The sequence below is a fragment of the Porites lutea genome, chromosome 9 (genome assembly GCF_958299795.1).
Source record: "Porites lutea chromosome 9, jaPorLute2.1, whole genome shotgun sequence".
NCBI lineage: Eukaryota > Metazoa > Cnidaria > Anthozoa > Scleractinia > Poritidae > Porites > Porites lutea.
Window position 1 is genome coordinate 20955051 of NC_133209.1, and position 24062 is coordinate 20979112.

The window sequence follows — 24062 nt, forward strand, 5'->3', positions numbered from 1 at the left end:
GTATGTTGCAAATGAATCAACCCTCGGTTAAGGAATAAATTATTTCCCATGATAGGCAAGCTACCCAAAGTACAGTTTAGGGGAAGCCCAAGAGGGATTAAATCAAGGTAACTCGATGGTCCGTCAAGGAATGGCGAGGTGTAGATATTATGATTATGGTAATGGTAATGATACTAAATTAAGCACTCGACGGATTTTAAGTTTTGAGAAAAGACGTTCGAAAAAAAGATGACATTTTCAAGTGATTGTACCCTTAACATCTTTCTATTTTTGATAGCCAAACGTATAATGTTCAAGTATAATATGATGATTCAGTGTAGTAAAAACAAAAGTTGCATTTGTCGTTGGTTTTCTCTTCCTTTTAGTGTGATTTGTTGCTCTTTTGTTTGTTTGTTTGTTTTTAACCGTACATTAGTCTTTTTAAGGTGGGTCTGCCCTGCCCGAGTTGAGGTAATGAAAAATTTTGAAGGCCCTTGGAGGCGAAAACCACCAAACCTTTTTTTCCTGAGTTTAGTATTTTTCTCTTCATTTTGAATAAAAGTCCAGTTTTTATACGAAAATGAAAACAAATGTGGCAAACATGATCAAGCCTGTATTGCAGGTTTTCACATGACGTCACCAAAATTCAAACTAAAGGAACTATCGATCGTGCTGAATCTTTACTTTCTTGAAGTATTAGATCAGCTAACAACTAATATTTATACCAATATTCACTTCGAAAGGGTTCTTTTGTACGCTTGAAATTTCGAAACTTTTGCGTGACGCGGGCGGCCAAAAGAGCTGTCACCTAGGTTAAAAAAGTGACTTATTTTGGGTGATTTTACTATCGGAACAGTTCTTGTACCAGAAAAATTGTTACTTTAATGTTCCTCGATAGTTGAATTCACATTTTCATAGCAAAACTCAGTGGCAGATGTTTCTGTTAGTTCCGGCCGCCATGTTCAGGTGCCCATACGGATAGACACCAACCAGCTGGCGTCTCCTCAAAAATCTCTACAAATTTGGGTTAAACATTTCTCCTGATATCTCGCATATGAAAAATTGCGCTGACCAGAGTCTTGGCGAGAGTCTTAATATATTTACGTCCTTCCATTTCCCAGATTCTGGACTATTAAACGGTTTTGATTTTTATGTGAAGTGGCGTGACACTGAAAACAAGCAATTGAAAATTATATTCTACTGCCAATCAAGTTGCATAAAGTGAAAACCGTAATCCTCATTATTGTTACCAAATGTATTATTATTAGTAGTATTCATTATTATTATTATTATTATTATTATTATTATTATTATTACTATTATTATTATTATTATTATTATTATTATTTATCCGATCTCTTTATCAAGTAAATTCAAATTCATTGTCAGCTTTTTCTAGCCTGCCTTCAGACGCGTCCTCATAATGTTTCTTTTGTTTCCCAAGTCACCAGCTTTTTCCCCTTGAGTACCATCACCGAATGAAGCCTCATCAAAGCGACATGTTATTTTTCTCTGTAATCTTACCTCCTTCACAAAACCAATCCCAAAGTCATTCAGGCATTCTAAAACTGGCAGACTATTCACCCTTTTGGAAAATCTGCACTACCAGTCGGGTTCTATCTAGGATATTTGAGAGGTAGAAGCTTCCCCCAAAATGCCCAGCTTCCCCCCTCCCCAAAAATATTGTAAAGGCTTGCGGTGATGCGGTTTTGTTCGATGTTCGATGTTTGGTGCGGTATTACGATTTCACAAAACCAAGGGGTTTGCCGTATTTAAAAATTTTCGGGTAATTTCAATGCGGTTTGCGGTTTTCTTATGTTATTCTGTGCGGTTTTGCCGTATTCGTACCCCCCCCCCCCCCCCCTTACGTCCCCCGCTCATATTCCTTTCAAAAAATTTCCCGGTAATGCCCCCGAACCCCCCCTAGGAAGCTCGTGGCCTTCGGCCACTCGGGACTTCTCCCCCAAAGGATAAATCCTAGATACCGACAACCCTGACCAGTAGTCTTTTCAGTATCCGTACCTTTTGCATGATATCACCTCTCTTCCTTTTACCCTGGTTGTTGCCGTGGATATAAGGCCCCGTATACCCATAAATCACCTGTGTGCTCCACAAGAAAATCAAAGCGCATAGTAGTATTGAACAGGTCTTGCCTTGCATCTTAGCTTGTGCTCAAGCGTTTTTACAAATTAAAAGTGCTTTGGTATTAATTTGGGTTCTTCCTTTTTATAAGAGGTGCGTTCCATGTCGGGAAGTTGTATCTAATTGACACGTACATAACGTCTCACTTGCTAATAAAAATGATAATATTAGGGAGTTGTAACACTCGCGCCCTATTCGTTTTGTTTACTGAAGAAACTATTGCCTCTAATCGTGAAGTAATTTCTTTTCTTGTTCCAAGCAGCACTATGAACTGTGGCAGTCAAAGTACATTTTGGTTTTACTAAAAATCAATTTGCTTTCAAAAACAAGATACAAATGAAAGCCGGCCTTGCTAGCAAGCTACAAAGAGCATCCTGTTGCAACAAATGAACTCTGTAATAGCGTCCGCTCTAATAGGAAAATCTTAATTTTGTGAGAGTCTGGTAATTTCGTTTTCCAATTGATTGTTCAAATAAGGTTATTGGTGTTTGTTTTAGATATAGACTGTAGCGGAATAAAATCCGCCTCTTCGGATAATCGATTATGTGAAATTCCCGTAAAATAAAGAAGATGAATGAATAAAATTTTTTAAGAACCTCTTTTTTGCATTCTATCACCCTAACAAAACGTAATGTTTAATGGAAAAAAAAAAACAATGGCAAAAATAAAATGGCAAGAAGACTGATAAAACCAGAGAAAATGAATATAACGTAACGGGTGAAAGGGGTATAAGTACATTATTAGCCTTTAAACATTCATTCACTTCGTTACCTGTCACCGGTAAACATGTAGGAAGTAGGATATCCTAATTTTAATTGTACTCTCAAAGTATAATTAAAACACATATTGGTTTTTCCGCCTTTTGCGACGTCTGCAATATAAGAATTCTTTGTAATTCGACTTTATCAAAAAGCTCATTTGTACATTGTGATTCCGTCCTGTAACATTGCGGAAATAATGTTATTTTGTGTATTTTATTGCAATAATCGCTGCTGCCCAGATCCTACCCGACTAAGGCGTTTACTTCTTGGCTGATGTATATTGTAATAATTGCATTCTAGATTGAATAGAAACCGAGGAGGATGATGATTCCAAACAATATTTACATAGCACAGGACAAAAAGGCAGAAAAATATATATCAATAAAGGTAAAACAAAACAGGCACCAAAAACAAAAATCGTCTGCGTCTTCGGGGGTCATAGTTGGCAGAGATTTAGAAGAAACTATTGAGAGGCCGCATAAATCCTGGTCATAAGAAAATGTTGAAATCTTCAAAAAGGATAAATTCAAGATATATAATTTTGCTGTTTTGCTATTGCTGCTGTTGTTGTTTTCTTTTTTCTCTTTCTTTTTAACCCTTGAGTCGGTTTTTTTTAGAACACAGCAGTATTATTAAGACATGCAAGCAGCAAGCAATAAAGGTCTTAATGTCAACATTTACAAGCTTCATCTCACCGTAAAATTGTCAGGTTAAGATGTATTTTAGTGCGCTTCTTCTGTGGGGCTGCATGTCTTTATTTGTTTTTAATCAGGTGTCAGTTTTTGCTTTTTCACTTTTGTTCGTTTTTTCGTGATTTTTGCCCCCCTTCCCATTGTCGTTGTTCAATTTAACCCCCACTCCCCGCCCCCCACCATTCAGTGTCTAATAAAGACACCCATCCTAATCGGTAGTTATTCACCATTTTCACATATACCATAATTTGCATAACCATTGTTTCCAATTTCTCCTGGGTATTACGGTCGTCCCAAGAGAAATTGAAGACAATGGTTATGCAATTGTTTTTGGAGGGATAAACAAGGTGTGTTATGGTCTATGTGAAAATGGTGGATTGGCCGCGGTAATGTAACCGAGACAGTGATTGAAGTTCTGCAAGTGAATGTTTTCGATCACAGCGATCCACACTCTATGTAAAACTGAAAATTTAAAAATCAATTATCCTGCTAGTCCGCATGCTCTAGCATATTTTCGTAAACATGCAGTAACCGGTAACAGGTAATTAATCACATGGTTTTGATTGCAATTCGGGATAGTCTATTTGCGGGTGTTGAAACGCTGCAATATGTATTCTACTTACAGCTATCATTCAAAACTTAAGAAAATGAGTAAGGGTTGACATCAACTTCAGGCTCCGCGAATCATAGCATATGGTTGTAAAACAGATATATCCCAGGAAGTATAAAATTACTAGAAAATGAATATTGACCAACAATGGGTTCATCTCTTGGAAGTATTTCGATGATACCATTTGTCAGTGATGTTGACAAAGGATCGGACAAGATTTAAGAATAGGGAGCTTTAAGCAACGACCACGACGACTTCAGAAGAAACGTCGCTATTGGACCGGCGCTTAACTTGTCAAATAAGAACGATTTTTGTTTCTGGAGTTGATTCTTTAAGGACTTTATCAAGGTTCAAAATGAGATCCCTAATGATTATCCCTACGGATAATCTGGAAATGAACAAAGGGGACCCGCGCAAAAAAACAGGGATCTAATAAACGAGCTGACATCACGCAAATGTGGAAAAAGTCGAAACATCTCCTCAATTTCTAATTTTTTTTTTTTTTAGCAAAAGAACTGCGAAAAACCTGTTTCCGGCGCTTATCCGCAAAATCTTTATGGGTAGATCTGTGTATTATATATACTAACTACTAAGACAAAGAGCAATTAACTGTCCCCCTTTTTCACACGTTTATCAAACATCTCCGCTATTAAGATTGACGATAATGCTATAAATTCTGCACCCGAAATGGCGCAAGCTTTCAACAATGTTTTCACAACTATCGACCCTGACTTAATGGTAAGATACACAAAACAAGTGTCGAATCGGAGTCTTACCTTCGTGCCACTGACAAAGTTGTTTTTTTTTCCCTAAAAGCCCCAAACGTTACAACGATTTGCATTTTGTCGAGTGAAATAAACGAAAGGAAGGCCTCTGGGCTGTGTTACAAAAGTAAATGCGCTCTTTCTATGAATAATCTTTTGGCTTTTAGAAATTGTGACTCTACGTAAATATACAAACTGAAAAGATAAATCATCTTTTATTTAACTAATTTTTATTACGATGGAATATGGACTGCTGATGTTTTGATATATTAACAGTTATCTCTTTTGGAATCAGCAGAATCAGCTTTAATGCTCAGACATCTTTTCCCCAACTTTGATATTGGTTTAATTAATTTCTATCTTTAGTGTTAATTGAACGTTAATGAGTAAAACCTATAATCAGATAAGTTAAAAGGGATAAACTATAAAAACAGCAAAAGTCTGTGATTAATCGGATGAAGAAGAATACGAATAGTGAGAACTAGAGGATAAAAAGCAGACAAGGAACCGAGACAGATAAGAGAAGAAAAGTGAAGGGACAGAGAAGCTATCAGGCAATAAGAAACTCAGTTAAGGAAACTGTAAGTCTATTACTTAAAAATAAATCCTATTGTCATGTATTGCCCTTCCGAGAACGGCTCCATCACCACGAGTCAAGCAAAACCTCTATTGCTTATCACTTGTGGAAAGGTCGTTTATAGTGGTGCAGAACAGTTTGGTACGATCCTGGTATCTCTCGCCTCGTCGCCTCCAACGAGCGATGAAAGCTCCTTATTTATCCGTAGAAGAGTTTTGGTACGAACCCGGTCCTCTTTGCCCGACCGAGTAATCCAGCTTCCGCAAGAATTCTATACCGTCTCTCCAGTTGCTGAAATCAGATCTATTTGGTTCAGTCGTCCTTTTTGTTTGTTCTCCATTCTCCTTCACAAAAATCAGAAGTTATGGCTTTTTTTTTTTCTGCTTGAACTACAGACTGGTAAATAGCACGAAAAAGGACAGGACCAGGTGCCCATTGTTACAGAGAGACATGCCACCTTCCATGAGCTTTTAAGAGAATGACTTTTAATCCCTGCTATATTTATGTGTTGGTTAACAAGTTATATCTTAGTATGCTTATTTTAAGGCCAATCTTTTAATCAACTAACTTTAAGAATTTATAGCCTGCGAACGGCAGACGTTTCTCCTCGCTCATCGCCGCTGAGGGAAGTTTCTCGAGGAGGAAGCACGTAATTTAATCTTAGGTTATAACGCAAACTTAATATATAGATTTAGCCAGGGCTAAAAGCGAGGCTCCATTAATATATTTATAATTTAAATTAAACAATAAACTTGTATTCGAATTCCACAATTCAGTTAACTTTAAAGCACATTTATGTGACTTTTGAGGGAAAGGATACCTGATTTTAGAGAAAAATAATTTGCGAACAGCCCAAGAGTGAACCAAATCTTACATCGAATTGATAGCCTGATATGTACACCCAAAAACTGGTAATCATCTTCGATCACATTTAAGAGCCATAATGGCTTTTGATCACCGTAGATTAATTAGGCCTGGAAAAAAAGATCAGGCCAACTTTTTTGCGTTCTACAAGTTTACTTTGCAAAATCTTGCCAACAAATCTGGATGCGTGTAAACCAACCTTTTATACCATTTATACATCACATCTAAGGTGAAACAGTAGTATGAGGCACTGTTTTTATCATACCGACAGACCTCGGACAGAAAGCAGTATTTCATAATACAAATTGCACTCATTCAATATTCATAAACTGTTAAAAAAATTTCCAAAATCACCTATACAGTATGTGGTCCTTGGTCCTCGTCTAAAAGTCATTAACTTGAATATCTTACCCGAATCTTCACGTAACGAGCTGAAATACTCCCTGAAGATAGCTTTTATGTTCCCCTCGGTAATCCTGAAGTTTCAAGTCCCAGACATAAATATTTTGCTTGGAATTCGAAAAAAGGCGACCGTTTTCGATGGTCCTTGGTCCGCTTCTCAGGCAAGCAGCACGAAAAAAACGTAAAAATGTTATAGTTTCCACACGAAAACGTGATTTTCACAATTATAATTCATGTTTTTGTTTTCTTTTCTTGATGCAATGAAGCTAAAGTTTTTTTCGGAAGATGTTGTGAGAAGATAAAATAATCTGCTTTTCTCTCAAAGACTTCAGACAAAAGTCTCCTCGAGCGTCTCCCACACGAGCGTCGACGAGCGGTTTTCAGCGCGGTCGAAAATAATTACCAAAAACTCTGCATGTATTCGAAGTATTAAAAAAAGAGAACTTGTAGACATGTATAGGGACGATTTTCAAAACATTCTCCGAAAACAAAAGCCGTCGCTTTTTATTTTGCGAAGTTTTATTCAACCAAGGTGATAGGTCGCGGACCAAGGACCGCTATGCGAAATTTGGTGATATTTTTCAAGAGTCAATAAAACAAAAAAAAAATCAGAGTGTACAGCAATATGCTTCCAACAGCAGAAATAAGTTGATCTAAAAACCTGTTCTGCAAAAAGGCACGTCTTCCCGTTGCGTTTTATTTAATTGCAGGCTAAATAAACATGACCATGCAATTTACTGTGCCTAAAAAATCCGAACTTCATGAAAGACAAATAGACCTTGTCACGGTTTTCGACGCCATCTTGACGAGTAGGCAAACGCGTGAGAAATTACAGTGTTTGTATGAGAATCTAATGTCGAATAATTTCCTTAAAACGGCTGTTCTGAACAAAATATTAATTGTAAACTAAAGCTACAAAGCAAAGGATTGTCCAAAAAAATTTAGGGGCGTACCTGTGCTTAAATTTCTCCAGAGGCTTTCTTTAGATTTTCCATATATTCGTCTGTAATTTTCCCGGGACTTTCTTACAGACAAATGTATAGAAAATTTTAAAAAGTGGTTCTAGGTCTTCTAGTGCATGTAACGCCCTCAAACTTTTTCGAGAGAATCCTTAGGAGTAAAGCTTTAGTTTACAAATCATATTTTTTTCAGAACAGCCGTTCTACGGAAATTATTCGACATTAGATTCTCATACAATCACTGTAATTTCTCACGCGTTTGCCTACTAGTCAAAATGGCGTCGAAAACCGTGACAAGGTCTATCAGGGGCACCCAACGGCAATTTTCGGGAAAATATCTGTTCGGAAGACGATTTGAGATCTAGAATTTTCGGAGCATTTGTTGTAAAATTTCTTGCTTGCCTGCCTCTCCTAGGATTTTCGAACATCTACAAGATGGTAGAATTACCCATTTTTAACGGATTTTGACCCTAAAAAAGGCCACCTAGAATTTTCGGGAGCGTTTTCCTGGCTGAAAGTTTCTAAAAGATAAGTTTTTATCCCTATAATTTTCGGATCACTAGACTTTCAGCTAGGAATTCCGAACAGATGAAAAGTTTTTAGGGGATAAAAATATGCCTATATCTACCGTTTGAATACTAAAATACGCTCAACAATGCTTTGTTAAGTGGTTTTGAACTATATCCTCGTTGGGTGCCCCTGGTCTATTAACCTACCTGTCAACAAACTTTAATTTCGCATCTTCACCCACAGCAAGAAGGCCGAAACTTCGTCATAGGAAAGAATGCTAATCAGTAAATCACGATATCTTTCATTATTCAGCTTATTTTTTTCTCGACGAAATATTTTATCATTTTCGGAAAGGTCGCAGACCAAGGGCATCGCGTACTTGCGCGGACCAAGGACCACATACTGTACGGACATCCGGTTCTCACTTTTAATTTTGTAGTGCGAGCTGTGGTGAGTGTTTGAATGGACATTAACAGAGTTACGCTCCAACATAAGAAAGAATTTATTATGTTTTTATTTTTTATTTAACTGTTTAACGCGCGGTATTTTGAGTACTTCTGCAAGCGATGTTCACTGAACGACTGAAAACAATCGGCACAGCGATTAAAATTACAAGAGAGACAACCAAGAATCAATAAAAGAAATATAATTCGGAGAAACATGTACAGAGACAACAATTTTCATGCAGGAAGACAAGTATTAAAGTATCGCTAAAAATCTTGAGTCTTCAAGCTACAAGCTTAAGTTTATGTTTTAAACCGGCTTCCCGGTGTTTGCTGTTTTCAAAGACGAACTCGAGGCAAGAAAATCGCTCAAAGCTTTCTTTTCCGACCAGAATTATAACTAAATATTCTTTGGAACGTTTTCTTTCTATTTGCGGTGAGAAATTGTCTAAAAGCTTTTTAAAGTTCTGTAAGCTTATATCAAACCTGATACTCGTTCAGATTATTGTCTCAAATCTTACAAACGTGCATAAACTAAATACCCGCATAAACTACGCTCGACTTCATTAAATTAGATACAAAAAACAAACATCAAATACAATAATTTCTCTTGCTTACTATTCGAGATGCAGCTCCCGAAAGGTATCAAATATTAACATCCTATATTAAAGATGTGGACTTGCCAAGACACGCCTGAGACACCCCTCCCTTCCTTTTGATAGTCTACCCTACCCCACCCGTACAGTCTGTAGACGCGTACGTATGTACGCTCGGTCATTCACGTGACAACCAAACGAAAAGAGGTTGACCATATTCCACGAGTTTGGGCTCTGTCCCACGCGCGCTTCACGCGCGCGGGAGCCCCGCTATTAGTTTATTATTTCAATAATTATGTCTTTTAAAGACACGTTGTCTTGGTAAGATCAGCTCATAAGTCGACAAAACGATTTCTTTAATAATACACTGAAAAATTACGAAGACCAATCGGAACCATTTTCAGGACGTGAATCGCAAGATATTTATTGCTGGCTTGAGAAATTCGAGAATCAACTTAAGTCCCGCGGTCGCAAACTAGATTCGGCATGTTTGGCCTTCAGTTGAGCTTGTAATTTAACAGGCCTCGCGAAGACCTTTTATTTTTCTCTCGAACCGGAGACAAGAAATGATTTTGACCTCTTATCTACGGCGTTGAAAAGTCGATTTTTCTCAGACGATTTGAAATGGCGCTTAAAGCAGTCGCTCATTTCGAGACAACAGGGTCTCAATGAATCTTTGGATTCTTATATCGAATTTATCGATACCACTTGTCGACGACTAGGTGTGTCTCAAGTAGATCAGTTTTACTATTTTGTTAACGGGTGGCATGCAGACATTGATGGGTCAAACGAAAGATTATCTCACAGCAGTTGATTTAGCACGCTACACGGAATCAGTTGACCGCACTATTGCAGATAACCATAGCAGCTTTCAACTTTGTAACTTGTTACGTGACGATTTGTGTCAGGAAATACATGGCGGAATAGAATCTTTATGGGAAAGTTTTTGCCCAAACTTAGGAAGTCGTGATAGGAATCATCAGTCTTCTACGTAATCGTATCGTCGTCGTTATACTGGTGGATTCACACCTCAGGGCCCCATCTGCTTCAAATGAGTAGTTGGCCACAAAGCCCGTAATTGTACTAGTCGGCCACATCGTTACTACACTTCCGAACCTCGACGAAAAACGCCCAATCATCATGATACTAGAAGTTTTTACACACCCTAAAAGTTTGGATACCGCCGAAATAACCTCAACAGAAAAGAAAATATTACAGGCACTTTGAAAATACAAACAATGTAGCTAAGTATTGTTTCTTGCGCGTATGAGATGTTAATTCGCAGAAACACTCCTAAAGCCTTCTTTCCACACGAATATTGGCAATTGTGAGTTCAAGTTTCAAACCACCGTGATTCATTTGTCGTCTAGCTAGTGAAATTCACCAGATGCATACCTCTGTGATCTTTCAAAATGTTATTAGTTTGCAAGTAATGTTTAATGGAGAATAGCGATAGACTGAAGATTTTGAATACGAATTTTTTTACTAACAAAAATCCTTTTTTTATTTTTTTCTTGCTATGAAATAAAGTCGCCCCCCGGCAATTGCCAGTTTTGTAAGTCGTGGGTGCAACATCGAGGAACTCTCATTCTGCCACTAGAACTTTCATTTGACAAGGCCATCTCCAAATCGAGAGGCTGTCTGCCGCAATAAAAAATGGTTAACAATAGTACAGCGAAGAATGAATCAAAACCCGGGGCAATATGTGCTTTTCTTGAAGATACATCTGCCCAAGTAAATTTGAAGGCCTTCGCTTATTGTTTAATAACGATCGGCTCTTTACTTGGAAATTCGCTGGTAATTTTGGTCATTCTCAAGAATCGCAAAATGCGATCTCCTATAAACTACCTGATAATAAACATGGCGTCTTCGGACATTTTATTCATTGCATTTGTCATACCACGTTTGATCGTGGCTCTCTACTCGGGCCCTTTCAGGTGGTTTGTGAGTGGAATGTTCGGCTCCCTCCTGTGCAAATTGGATTATTTTGTCCCGGATATCGCAACAGCCGTTTCAATACTTAGCCTGGTGGCCATTGCCTTCGACAGATTCTACGGAGTGGTTTATCCCATGAAATCTGGTCTTATCAGCCGTGGTAAAATATGCGGTTTGGTTTTAGCTTGCACGTGGTTCATAGCTGCCTTGTTACATCTGCCTTACTTTTACGTGTACAAACTCTCTAATGACTCCTTATGCCGATACAGCTGGGGTCCTAACGTGGATAGCATACAAGCGTCGAAGGCGTATTTTGTGGTACTGTCAGTGACCTTGTTTTTCTTCCCAGCCACAATAATCATAATTGTTTACGGTATTATCGTCATTTCCCTTTGGAGAAAGAAATTCCCCGGCATCCAGTCATTAAAAGATAAAAAGAGAATTTCCAAACGCAATCGGAGGGTTTTGAAGATGGTTGTCGCTGTTGTGGTGGTGTTTATAAGCTGCTGGCTGCCTGTAAACGTTTCGATTTACCTATCTCTATTCCATTGGGGATTTTCTCCGCCTTGCTACATCAGCACATTGTTTTTCTGGGTACTCTTACTGGCATATTCTAACGTGTGTATAACACCATTTTTATATTTCATTTTTAATGAAAACTTCCGTCAAGGATTTAGGCATGTATTTTTTCATTGAAGAAGCAGGTTATTTCCGACGAAACCGCCGTTCGACCCGACGTGGAACTCGTTCATATGCTGTCAGTCACACCTCTTTGAAAACACAAGACGGAAGAAAGAAACTGTAAACTGAGGAAAAGACTATAAAAAGAAAAAAAAAAAGAAAATATTTTCATACAAATGAAGCAAGCTGGCTATACTTCGCAAAACTACTAAGAAATCTTTACTAACAGATATGCCAAGTCAGTTGAAAAAACCGCATTTTTTATTAGAAATTGGCACCGTTATGGTGTCCTGAGCAAAGTGCTTTCGGATTCAGTTTCAGTAAGTGCTATATGTTTATTATGTATTTCTATAAGAACGCGAAAGTGAGGAAAAAGACAAATCGGTCAAAACATACTGACTAACTGACTCATGCAGCCAAGCCTAATAATTGAGCTTAAACTTAAATTGATTTTCAACTCAACTTACTAGTTCAGTGTTAGTATAACTATTGGCTTATTATTATCCGAAATATTTCTTTTTTAAGACCGACTTTAATTTATCGCAACATCAATTCATGCTAAAGAGGCAATTGCCATATGATTGTTCTCAGCTACACCGCAATTGCTAAAAAAAGGGCGCTATGTTGTAGGAAACCCTTGCTTTAAAGTTTAGTGAATCACGTGAAAGCTGGAAGCATGAATTTTCAATTTCTTACTGAATTTTCTAGGGGTCTAGAGGCTTCATCAAACAAAGCAAAAGTTACATATTTCACTTTATGTTTGGTGTGAAAAATGTACATGTGTTGGTGATTGAAGGAAAAGAAAATGACAATGATTTTAATTAGAATATTTAATTTTATGTAACTTAAAGAACTCTTACATTAATTGCTTAATTTTTAAATACAATTTAGCTATGTCAGCGTATTTTTTTTTTTTTTATTGTAAATAACTTAGATATATATACTTTTTACTCAAATATTGTAACGTAAGATGTGTATTTTTTTATCTTGTGTGGAAATAAAGACTACAATAAGACTAATGTACTATACTAGGTATACTTATGCGTGACAAACTCTTGCGTGCGCTTGGTCCTACAGGTAGGAGGCGTGGAGCGGCTAATGCCAGATCTAAGATTATAATTATGCACCACCTCCTCCTGTTTGGGGAGCATAAAATGCAAGGGGTGATTCTGATTTCGGAGTCTATCAATATAAACCTGGCATAGATGGGCGCGTCTGTCACTTAGAGCTGTTAAATTAAGGGCATTTAATGCCTCGTTGTAACTCATTAATATCCTTTCCAGTCAAGCGTTTAATATGATTCCTCCAATTCTTACTAGATGAGTGATCAAGCTCGAGATCCGCAACTTTATTCCTATAGTAAAGACGCTTAGCAGACTTAATTTCTTTCTGGACGTTATTCCTCCACATCTTATAGGTGCTAGAGTCCTTGCCATGCTTAATAAAGGCCTCTTGCCGCTTTTTAATGGATGACTTTAACCTCTTTGTTATCCAGGGTCTATCTGAACTATTGATTTTAACAGTTCTCCATGGCAATAAAAGCTCAATAGCCGGCCTTTTAACTCGGAAGAAAAAAGCTGGAATTTTTCCTTACACGAGGCCGCTTCAAGAACATGGGTCCGGTCCTTCTCTAACATCCATCTACCAAAGGGTCGCCAGGCGCTTTCTCTCATATCTCTGACCCGCACTTTTCTATTAGAAAGCTTTTGTCGTAGCCGCGATTAGCAAGGTAATCTGTAAGTTCGTAAGTTTGTCTGGGTTAGAGCAAATGCGACGGAGGCGAAGTGCAAGGCTAAAAGGAATAGCGTGTTTGGTATGTTGAGAGTGGCAGGATGACACTAGTAAATACTGGTGTTTGTCAGTAGGTTTAGTATAAGATCTGTCTCTATAGAGCCATCCTTGACTGAAACCATGACATCAAGGAATGGTATGTTACTAGGTGAATGTGAACAAGTGAACTTGATGGTGGAGTGTAAGTTATTAAGATAATCAACAAATACTTTCAGTTTCTCTGGACCTGCAGTCCAGATCATGAAAATATCGTCGATAAATCTAAGCCACAAGTATGGTTGATGGGGGAAGTTAAGGAGAGCGTCGCGTTCAAATTTACCAAGAAACAAATCAGCGTAGGAAGGAGCCATACGCGTGCCCATACCCGTGCCGTGTTTTTGAAGGTAGTGTTTGGAATTAAATGTGTAGTTATTCATGGTGAGGATTATTCGAATGAGGTCGCAAATGGTTTCCGTAGGGATATGTTTATTAGTGCGTTTTTGAAGGAAAAAACGACAAGCATCAATTCCTTCATTATGTGGGATGTTAGTATACAGTGACGTGACATCAAGCGAGACAAGCAAGGCATTATCAGCAAGAATGTCAATGGCGGTTATTTTGTTAAGAAAATCAGTGGTATCTTTGACGTATGACGGTATAGTGCAGACCAAGGGTTTGGGATGAAAATCAACAAACTGTGAAATGCATTCAATACGGTGATTGCTGGAAGAGACTATGGGCCTACTGGGATTATTGAGTTTATGGATTTTAGGGAGAATATAGAAACGTCCCGGTTTGGGATCCTTATGTAACAGGTATTGTTTGTTTTTTTTTGTCGATAAGTTCATCGTTGAGTATTCGTTTGACGTATTCTTGGGTATAGGTGAGCCGCTGTAGGTTTAAAATCCTGACCCTAAAATACATAGACTCGAGCGAAATTATCAGATACCCTGTTTCGGACAGAGAGGTCAAAACCCATACCCTGTACAGCGGCACATCCCCGTATAGGCCATATTTATAGGAGTGCCCTCCCCCCCGTGGCCCCCGGGAATGACAGCAGAGTCTGTATCCCAGACCCCACCTCCGGAAGAGTCGCAGCTAGCGCCCCTCTGCAAAAACTTTGCTCACGAGGCTACGCAGGCTAATTATGAACGGGGGGGGGGGGGGGTAATCCCTTAGGTATGTGCCGCCCCATCGGGTAGGGTTTTTGCGCCGTTTTGGTCGGAAAACGGTTGGCCTGCGTAGCAGGCGTCGAGAGAGGATAGGGAGGAAAGGAAAAAGGGAGAGGGATTGGGGAGAGAGGGCTTTTCTCCCTCCCCCTCCCCTTTTTGGGTCTGCCACGCAGCTTAGAAAACGAGCTAGTATACACTTTGCCCATTTTGGTCTGGAATCGGGTATGGTTTGAAACGTATTTATCGTTTCAATTCCGAATGAGTAAGAAAGAAAGAGGAATATGCGAATTCTAAATGGATTCTTCGTTTTCGCTGTCACGCAATAAACATGGCGTAAGAAAATAAATTGAAACTGTTCAGTGGAAGAAGCCAAGAAAGTGAATGTTGTTAAAGACTAATATCTGAACAGTTCGTCCAAATCTCAGGTCTTTGTGCCACACAGTTTCTGAGTTATTTGCCGAAACATTTCACGCACCTTGCTTTGTAGGGCTTTGTATGGAGACGCCTTATTGGTGGACAGAAACTGTCCACCAATATGGCCGCCGGAAATCAACAAAATCATCTGGAGTTCACTTTTTCTACGAAAGCTTTTCCTTTTCACTCGAGAGCTAGCATACGTACGCATAAACACATCTTTTAATACTTGAAATGGTTAAACTGCTGAAAATCAAGAGGACAGACTAAATGAAACATGCTTCGGGGCTGGAAACTTGTACAAAGATTTATTTCTTATTTGTCTTCAACCTAGTGTAAATAAGAATACGTAAAACCTCGCTTTTTCGACTTTGTAATCTGATGACGTCACTGTGAAAACCATCAATTTGAAGATTTTTTTTTAATGCGTTCTAATCTAAGTAATGAGAACATAATTTCTGCCTAAGGGCCAGGTCTCAAACAGGTATGGATTTTAGAGGTCTGGTCTGAAAACGGGTGTGGAAAATTATGTTTTTTGGTTTGAAATAGGGTTTGGATTTGGAGAACTGGGTGGCACACCCCCACCAAGAATTCCCAGGAGAACCCACCCCGCATGCATGTTTTTATCGATTCATAGCATCGAGAATAATAGCCGCAACTGATTTACATATAAAGGGATGAATGGTTTCTTTAATAAAGGAACAAGACGTCAAGTAGAGCACAGATTAGGTCAATGATAAAAACAACAGGCAGTGAAAGGATCTCAGCGTGTTGCTACTGTCACAGTTTACCTTTCTGTCCAGATTAGATCAATACCTTTTCATTAACATTTAAAGACGGTAATGAAAATAAATTATTCATAGGATCTTCATACACGTAGGACTCACTTAATATGTCATATTATAAAAATGCCCTGCAACTGCACGGTGTCAATATGCAAGAGTAACGTTGAATCTAAAACATAGAGAGATGACCGAACAAGATTCTTGGAATGGGAAATAATGAGCTCAAGGTAAAATTTTGCTTTTAAGTTTATTAGCAGAAAGGACGAGTTTATTCTACCAGATACCAGATACTATCTGGATTCTATCTAAGGTCATGATATTCGATTGTTTAGATGCATCCAAGCAAACAGTTTTGATCAAATTTACTCGTCCACGCTGAACGAGTAAATTTTTTTTTGTAGTACACTTCGTCCATGAAGAAAAGCAGACTTATTAAAGTGCATTTAAAAAAAAGAATAACAATCCTGTTTTGGCCACAACTCTACCTCGGTTTTAGTTGATTACGGTTTCCATGCGCTGTCATTTTTGCTTGAATAGCCTGTGTTTTATATCTCCGTCCCATTTTCGTAGCTTTTTACTCATGTAGGTACGAAGGACGCGACTGCAGGCAGCAGGTCTTGTAGCAAGCGTGGATGTTGTGGTGAATAGATTGCCCGGGATAGACTTCCGGGGATAGACTGCTTCAGTGCAGTCGGCCTTTTCTCTTAAAACCAGACTAGTTCTTATCTCAGCCAGCCTGACTGAAAACAACGATGAAGGATCTTAACGTAAGGGATTAGTACTAGTCGGATCATTGTGGGTCGCGACTTCGCTGGCTTGGCGCTCGCGGACTTGGGTTCGCGGAGTACTTTACATCTGAGAGACCGATCACAGTCTATGTCTTGAATTATTTATAGATCCAGGCCGATAAAGCCCCAGGCACAAAGTTAAAATCATTCTCTACGAGTTTTATTGGAACCGGCTTGCCAGTCATAAAATCTGACCTTAACTCAGCTCGGACACCACACAGGAAGGAAGAAACATACAACTTCAAGTGAGATTAACCGATTTCATTTAACTTTCAAATTTGTAGCTAAATGCAGTTTGAGTGGCAAAAACAATATTTTCACCACATTAAATTATACTGTGTTTCGAATGTTACGCAACGACGCCGATAGTCATATTTAATTCGAACTTAGGCTACCTGTGGTCAAAGACTCTAAGGGAAATCGAAAGAAATCTGCGCCAGGATTTATGGGCGCCTCATTACGAGAAATCTAAGGCAACGAAGTTATCATTATAAAGCAAAATTTAGCTCAAGGTAAGAGAAACTCTAGTGGAGCACAAATAAGTTAATAAATCACGACTGGATGGTAATTGGGTATCCTTTAATAAGTAATTAACAGGCAATTGAATGGTAATAAACATCTTCGATGCAAAGTCATTTATGTAGTAATGTACAAAGAAGGAGTAATCAAGGAGTTCACAACGAGTTGTGAACAGACCATAAATTTTCAACCAGTCAAAGTAACGATCCTTATTTGTTTACTTGATACAGTGAAATCTCGATTTTTCGAATCACCTTGGGAAAAGAAAATTGGTTCGAATTATGGGAGGGTTTGCTAAATCTGCAGGGGTAGACCGAAATTTATGGTGTTTGACTGGTGAAGGAAAGTTAGGTCTGGTTCGAATTATCGAGAATTTCGGAAAACCGAGGGTGCGATGTAGAAATCGGGATTTTGCTGTTTTTGTTTGATTTATGATCGATCACTGTTTGTGAGCGGAGACAATAACAGTCACACGCAATTAAAAGTGATTTAAAAAGGTTGCCTTATGCCCCGGGATGTAAGAAAGACTAGTGCGTTCGGCAATTGAGCCCAAGGCATCCGAAAGCCATTGGCTGTCCCTTTGAACTTTGGTATTCTACAGTTACAGGAAGTTAAATATAAGTTAACTCACAAGCAAACTGTGAATTAGAGCACACAACACAAGCGTTTAGATTATATACGGAATTGCCAATCTTGAACTCAGTCGACAAAAGAACATATGCTTTTTTGAGTCCGATTCGCTCGTTTTTATTTCGTTTTTGGCCCAATTCTAATCGGTGAGCAAAAAGAGCTCAGTTGCACTTGCAAAACAAGTTGCTCGATTATGTCCCATTAACGATTAACGAACAAGCTAGCTAGCGAACTCAAAACAAACAAAGCAAACAAAAGGTATGCTTATAAATACAATGCTTTTAGCTCATTAACCTCCTTAGCAGCCAGTATCCAATTACTCTTTTGTCGAAAGCGCCTAATTGTTCTGTTCCAACAAGATCAATCTTCTGCCGCACGAATTGGATTTTGAAAAGTAAATAAATAAAAGAAAAAACAAAACAAAGAAGAAGAAGAAGAAGAATATATCTTGAATGCTCTCTTACGACCATCTTTGTCAAAACCCGTTTGAAATGTAACTTAAACTATGTAATGAAAAGCTATCGTAAGCGACCGTTCCCGTAACCGACCTCGACCACGTTTGGGATTACTCAACTGGAAGTTTCCTTTATTTTTAAGCTCTAATTAGCGACCACTTTTAGTCTTATTCATATGAATTAATATTCTAACTAATGAAACTGCACACTGTGCTAATGGTCTAAGAAACTGGAAGTAAAGGTTAGCCATGTCTATATCAGATATTAAGGCAATAATAATAATAATAATAATAATTTACCAATTTATATAGCGCATATTTACATTTGCTGATCAATAGCGCTTTACAATCATATGTTTAAAAGAAAACGAAAATACATTACCGTGAGAATAAAATAAACTAAGTTACAAACTATAAAAATACTTTTTAAAAAGACAGGTTTTAAGTCGAGATTTAAAACTGTTAAGTGATGTTGCTTGACGAAGCTCCACAGGTAGCTCATTCCAGAGTTTCGGAGCAGCTGCTGAGAATGATCTTGCTCCCAATGTTGTAAGCATCTTTCCCTTGGGATGGTCCAATAAGAGCTTACCAGTAGAGCTAAGATTATATAATGAATTCGATTTTATACTAATAAGATCGCTAACATAAGTTGGCGCTAGGCCATAAATACATTTGAAAGTCAAAAGTAATCATTAAACATTAAATTTCTTTATTTTTTGTTTATGAATTATAATAGATTCTGAAGCTCTCATAAGCGACCACCCTCTATTGTTTTACCATGCGGTAGCTTAAGAGAGCTCGTTCTCGTAAGCGACCAGCTGTACCACTTTTTCGAATTTCCGAGGTGGTCGCTACGAGAGCTTCGGCTGCAACTTGCCTTAAAGACCACCCCACCAACCTAAAAAAATGCTAGTGAATCTAATTGCATTGTTACCACAAACCGCAACGACTTTACCCTAGTTGACCCTAATCAGCCTAATTGATCGATTAGTTGTTAGATTTTGGGACAATCGACTCAGGAAACATAGCGAATGGTGTGACCAGGCTTTATCAAAGCCTGGTATCATAACAATCATACAAAAGCTCATTTTGCTCTTGACTTGCTGTTATTCTTTGTAAACAGCGTGACTTCTGATCATTTTTCGTCCAGTCCGTCACTGAGACCACTTTTGCTTCTGTGCGGACGGTTTGGCGAGGTCGCACTTTTTGATGACAAAACAACGCTCTTAAACCATCTCTGTAATTTGTACTGAAAGCAAAAATGACATACGGGTTTAGCGCATTGTTGGTGTGTGCCAAGATAACAGTGTAGCTTGCAATGGTTCTGGCGATACATGACGGGCGGGAATCCCATGAGAAGAAAAATAAATACACAACGATGTTAAAAGGCAACCAAGACAAGATAAAAACAACGACCACCGCAATTACAGTGTTAAGGACATTTCTGTTTCGCCTGTTCCATGAATTCCTCAAATTGCTGGAATAATTTATGACTGTGTTTTGGCCCTGTCTTAATCGCACGATAATGGCGCAATACAGGCAAATCATAGTAACGGTGGGAATAAAAAACAGAAAACAAGATAATACTAGGAAATACGTCCTGGTAACAGTTTCCTGTTTGTAAAATGGAGCCCAACTATAGATGCAAAAGGTCTGGTTGTTTTGCAAAACCAATCGCCATGTGTAGATGTAAGGAGTGTGGAATCCAAATGCCACAACCCACGTTAAAAAAAGCAGAATGGCTCTTATTGAAGTAGTGATGAAGTATGGTTTTAAAGGGAAGACGATTGATCGGAACCGATCCACTGCAATAATAACTAAACTCTGAATGGACACAGCTGTAGATACATCTTGAATAATGTAGGTGGTTCTGCAGAGAACTTCCCCAAGCAATCCGCCCATATGCCATTCTTGTGGACTAGACAGTATCTCTGTAATCCTACGAGGAACGACCGTGACGGCAAACAAAAAGTCTGAGAAGGCCATGTTGAGGATAAAGCAATCCACAGTTGTGCGTAAGCCTTTTTCCCTGTGGAAAACCATGGCGATTAAGGAGTTACCAATCAAACTGAAGACAAATATTGCAATATAAGCCAACATCTGACCGATTTTTGCAGTGGCATCCAAATTAAAGGAATCAGAATAACATGAATTGTCAGAATGATTTTGAGGCAATGTTCTATTGCTTTCCATAACTGAAGAAACAGGTCTGAGTAGAATTTTCGGTAGAAATGTTTTCTAGTACCAAGGATCGGTGACTTATTTCATCCGGTAATTAAACTTAAATGGACAGGGAATTCTTTTGATTTCCAATTTTTTTTTTTTTTTTTTAGCAAAAGAACTGCGAAAAACTTGTTTCCGGCGCTTATCCGCAAAATCTTTATGGGTAGATCTATGTATTATATATACTAACTACTAAGACAAAGAGCAATAAACTGTGCCCCTTTTTCACACGTTTATCAAGGATGTTGCCACCCGCAAGGGTGAATCCGTAAATTAAATTTAATGCTCTGTTTGGCGCAAGCCACACTTTGCGCAAACAGAATTCAATTTTGAGACAGATTTATGCAGACCATAGGGTTCGGTAAATGCAAAATGAGACTTACATTCGCAAACACAGATGGCTCACAGGTGAAAGTCTTAATATCTCGATTTCCCTTGTAATTACTGGAATCCTTGATTAATCAGCATTGCTTTCAGATAATAATTAAAAGTATAAATCAAGAAAATTAAACTCAGAATCCAAATGAAATAAAAAATGAGACCTATTAACTTAAAGAAATCTACCAATAACAAGCACTGAAGAATGGCTCGAGTATTCCTGTGATGCAGTGAAAGCTCGATATAACAAAGGGCTAAACGAAGTTTCGCTATATCGAGGTTTTTTTCATATTGCTTAGGTAAAAAAAAAAATAGTTTGTTATATCGTTATATAGAGTTTCCACTGTACATAAAAATACTGATGTCCCTATTTTTAAATGTATACAGCTATCATTCAAAACTTAAGAAAATGAGTAAGGATTGACATCAACCGTCAGGCTCCGTCAATCATAGCATACCGTAAAAATCCGAAAATAAGCCCCGGGGCTTATCTACGGAGGGAGATTTGCGTTTCAAAATCGATTGAGCTACCCTTATAGATGGAAGTAAATTACCGTAAAATTCCGAAAATAAGCCCCGGGGCTTATATTTTCCAAAGGTCCCTTTTGAGGGGCTTATTTTTGGAGGGGCTTATATTCGGAGGGGCTTATGTACGGAGGGAAATTTGCGTTTAAAAATTGATTGGGCTAGCCTTATTCTTGGAAGGAAATGTACCGTTTTTCTTTGTTTCACTTTGTATTTGAGGACGATTTTCCAAGTACAAGCCCCCGGGGGGCTTATATTTGGAGGGGCGATTTAACGGAGGGTTTGTTGCGTTACCGGTTTGGGGGGCTTATATTTGGAGGGGCTTATTTTCGGAATTTTACGGTATGTTTGTAAAACAAACAGATATATCCAAAGAAGTGTAAAATTACTAGAAACTGAATATTGACCAACAATCGGGTTCATCGCTTGGAAGTATCTTGATGATACCATTTGTCAGTTATGTTGACAAAGGATACGATTTAAAATAGGGAGCTTTAAGCAACGACCAAGAGGACAGCAGTAGGAATGTCGCTATTTGACCGGCGCTCAACTTGTCAAATAAGAACGATTCATTTTTCTGTATTCGAAATCCTTAAGAACTTTATCAAGGTTCAAACTATGCGATGCCTAATGATTATCCCTGAGGATAATCTGGAAATGAACAAAGGGGACCCGGGCAAAACATGGGACCTAATAAACGAGCTGACATCACGCAAATGTGGAAAAAATCAAAACATCTCCGCAATTACGATTGATGATAATGATAAACCTATGCACCCGAAATGGCGCAAGCTTTCAACAATTTTTTGACAACTAAAGGCCCTGACGTAGCAAGGGAGGTAACCAAAAAGCAAATGTCGAACCAGAGTCTTGCCTTCGTCCTACTGACAAAGTTAAGTTTTTTTTTTTGCCTTAAAGCCCCCAACGTTACAGCGATTTACATGTTAACGGGTGAAATAAACGAAGGGAAGGCCTGTAGGCTGGACAAAATTCTCTGTAAGTTATTAAAACTGGCTAGTGGTATTGTTGGGCCCTCACTGTCAAGTATATTTAAGATCCCTGCTGAAACTGGGCTTTGTCGAGCGAAATTGGAAGGTGGCTAAAGTAACCCCTATCTTTAAAAAGGTACTAAATCCGATCATAACAATTATCGACCAATATCTGCATTACCCATTGTCTCGAAAATTTTCGGAAAATAATCTTCCAACAACTGTACGATTATTTAAATGAAAACAAGCCGTTGAATAATTACCAGTCTGGTTTTCGCTCGTTGCATAGCACCTTATCGGCTTTACTTGAGACCACGAATAATTGATCACTTAATATTAAATGGCGTCATATTCACCGATCCTAAAACGGCTTTCGACACAATCGACCATGAAATTGTTTTGGTAGCTACACTGTACATGTGAGACAAAACCCATGGTACATAGAGAGATGGGTGTGCAGATAGTACCCATGTTTAGGTAGCTATTTATGACGGAAATGCCGCTACCACAATTGGTAACGTATGTTTAAGCCAGTTAGGAGAGTATGTTTAAATGGGGCTAAAAAGAGGATGATCGATTTACGTGTAGTTGCTTAAATATTAATTAGAGTTCGGAGTTTTGTCAACGAAATCTATAAACAAAATTTCGCAACTAAATCTTCTATCTTCGCCAGGAACTAATCACACTTCGAATATACCATATATATCATATGTATTACTTGAAACATAATTCTCTTCCCATTTTCAGGCCTCATGGGCCTTTGTTACACGGCGGCCATTTTGTCCCGGGTTTTACCTTTCTAGTCTCGCTCCCAAGTTTTTCACCACGTGGTCGAGGGTGGTAAGACAAAGCTTTTTTTAGTCTCTCGGGACAATATGGGTGCCTTGTGAATAAGGCCCATTTGTATGAAGAAAAGTTATACCGGCAAAGAGGGTCACCCTCCAGGCCGAGTCAACTTTAACGAAGGTTTATATGAGAAAAAAACGTTGATCCCTTTGCTGGAGCTTGGAGCTCACGCATGCTCTGATTGTCAACAGCAGAGCTCGACCATGCTTAAGTTTAGTTGTCTCGCCTTGATCGAGTTGACTGGGAGGAGCGAACCAAACTGTTTATATGGAGAAAAGTTGGCCGGTTTGTGACCTTAACAACTAAACAGGGTCACCCGACCAGGGAAGCCAATTTTTTGTTTCTGAAGTAAACGATTCGTTAAATTTTGCATTGAAAAATTGGCCCTCACAAGGTAGCTCGTGTAGGTGACTGAGCCTTTTCCCCCGGAGGACAACTTTTCTCAACACAAACGGAAGTTAGCTTCTTGCTTGCGGTTCTATTTTATTGGCAGTATCCTCTCTCTTCGATAAATAGCAAGGAAGATTTAAACGGCAGGCTAGATTGGCTAAGGCCGATTTTACATCTCAGCTCTCTTGCGGACAAGCTTTTTTTTTTTTGGTAGAGTAAATAACATGTAAATAAGAGCAGCTGGAAAAAATGAACAGATTATCC

The 24062-nt window shown here is 38.5% G+C and overlaps 3 protein-coding genes across 3 annotated transcripts; 1 reads left to right on the forward strand and 2 right to left on the reverse strand.

The window, feature by feature from the left end:
* Positions 1-10955: 10955 nt before the first annotated feature.
* Positions 10956-11930, forward strand: LOC140949025 (substance-P receptor-like). The gene has a single exon (XM_073398280.1). The coding sequence runs from the start codon at positions 10956-10958 to the stop codon at positions 11928-11930; it is 975 nt and encodes a 324-aa protein (XP_073254381.1).
* A 1823-nt stretch (positions 11931-13753) lies between these two features.
* Positions 13754-14533, reverse strand: LOC140949026 (uncharacterized). The gene has a single exon (XM_073398281.1). It carries the CDS (start codon positions 14531-14533, stop codon positions 13754-13756), a length of 780 nt encoding a protein of 259 aa, XP_073254382.1.
* A 4964-nt stretch (positions 14534-19497) lies between these two features.
* LOC140949027 (QRFP-like peptide receptor) lies at positions 19498-20640 on the reverse strand. Its single transcript, XM_073398282.1, has one exon. The coding sequence runs from the start codon at positions 20638-20640 to the stop codon at positions 19498-19500; it is 1143 nt and encodes a 380-aa protein (XP_073254383.1).
* Positions 20641-24062: the final 3422 nt, after the last annotated feature.

What these genes read in the sequence shown, in the direction of transcription:
- LOC140949025 (XM_073398280.1), top strand. Translation starts at nt 10,956, where the DNA reads ATGGTTAACAATAGTACAGCGAAGAATGAATCAAAACCCGGGGCAATA.
- LOC140949026 (XM_073398281.1), bottom strand. Translation starts at nt 14,533, where the DNA reads ATGAACTTATCGACAAAAAAAAACAAACAATACCTGTTACATAAGGAT.
- LOC140949027 (XM_073398282.1), bottom strand. Translation starts at nt 20,640, where the DNA reads ATGGAAAGCAATAGAACATTGCCTCAAAATCATTCTGACAATTCATGT.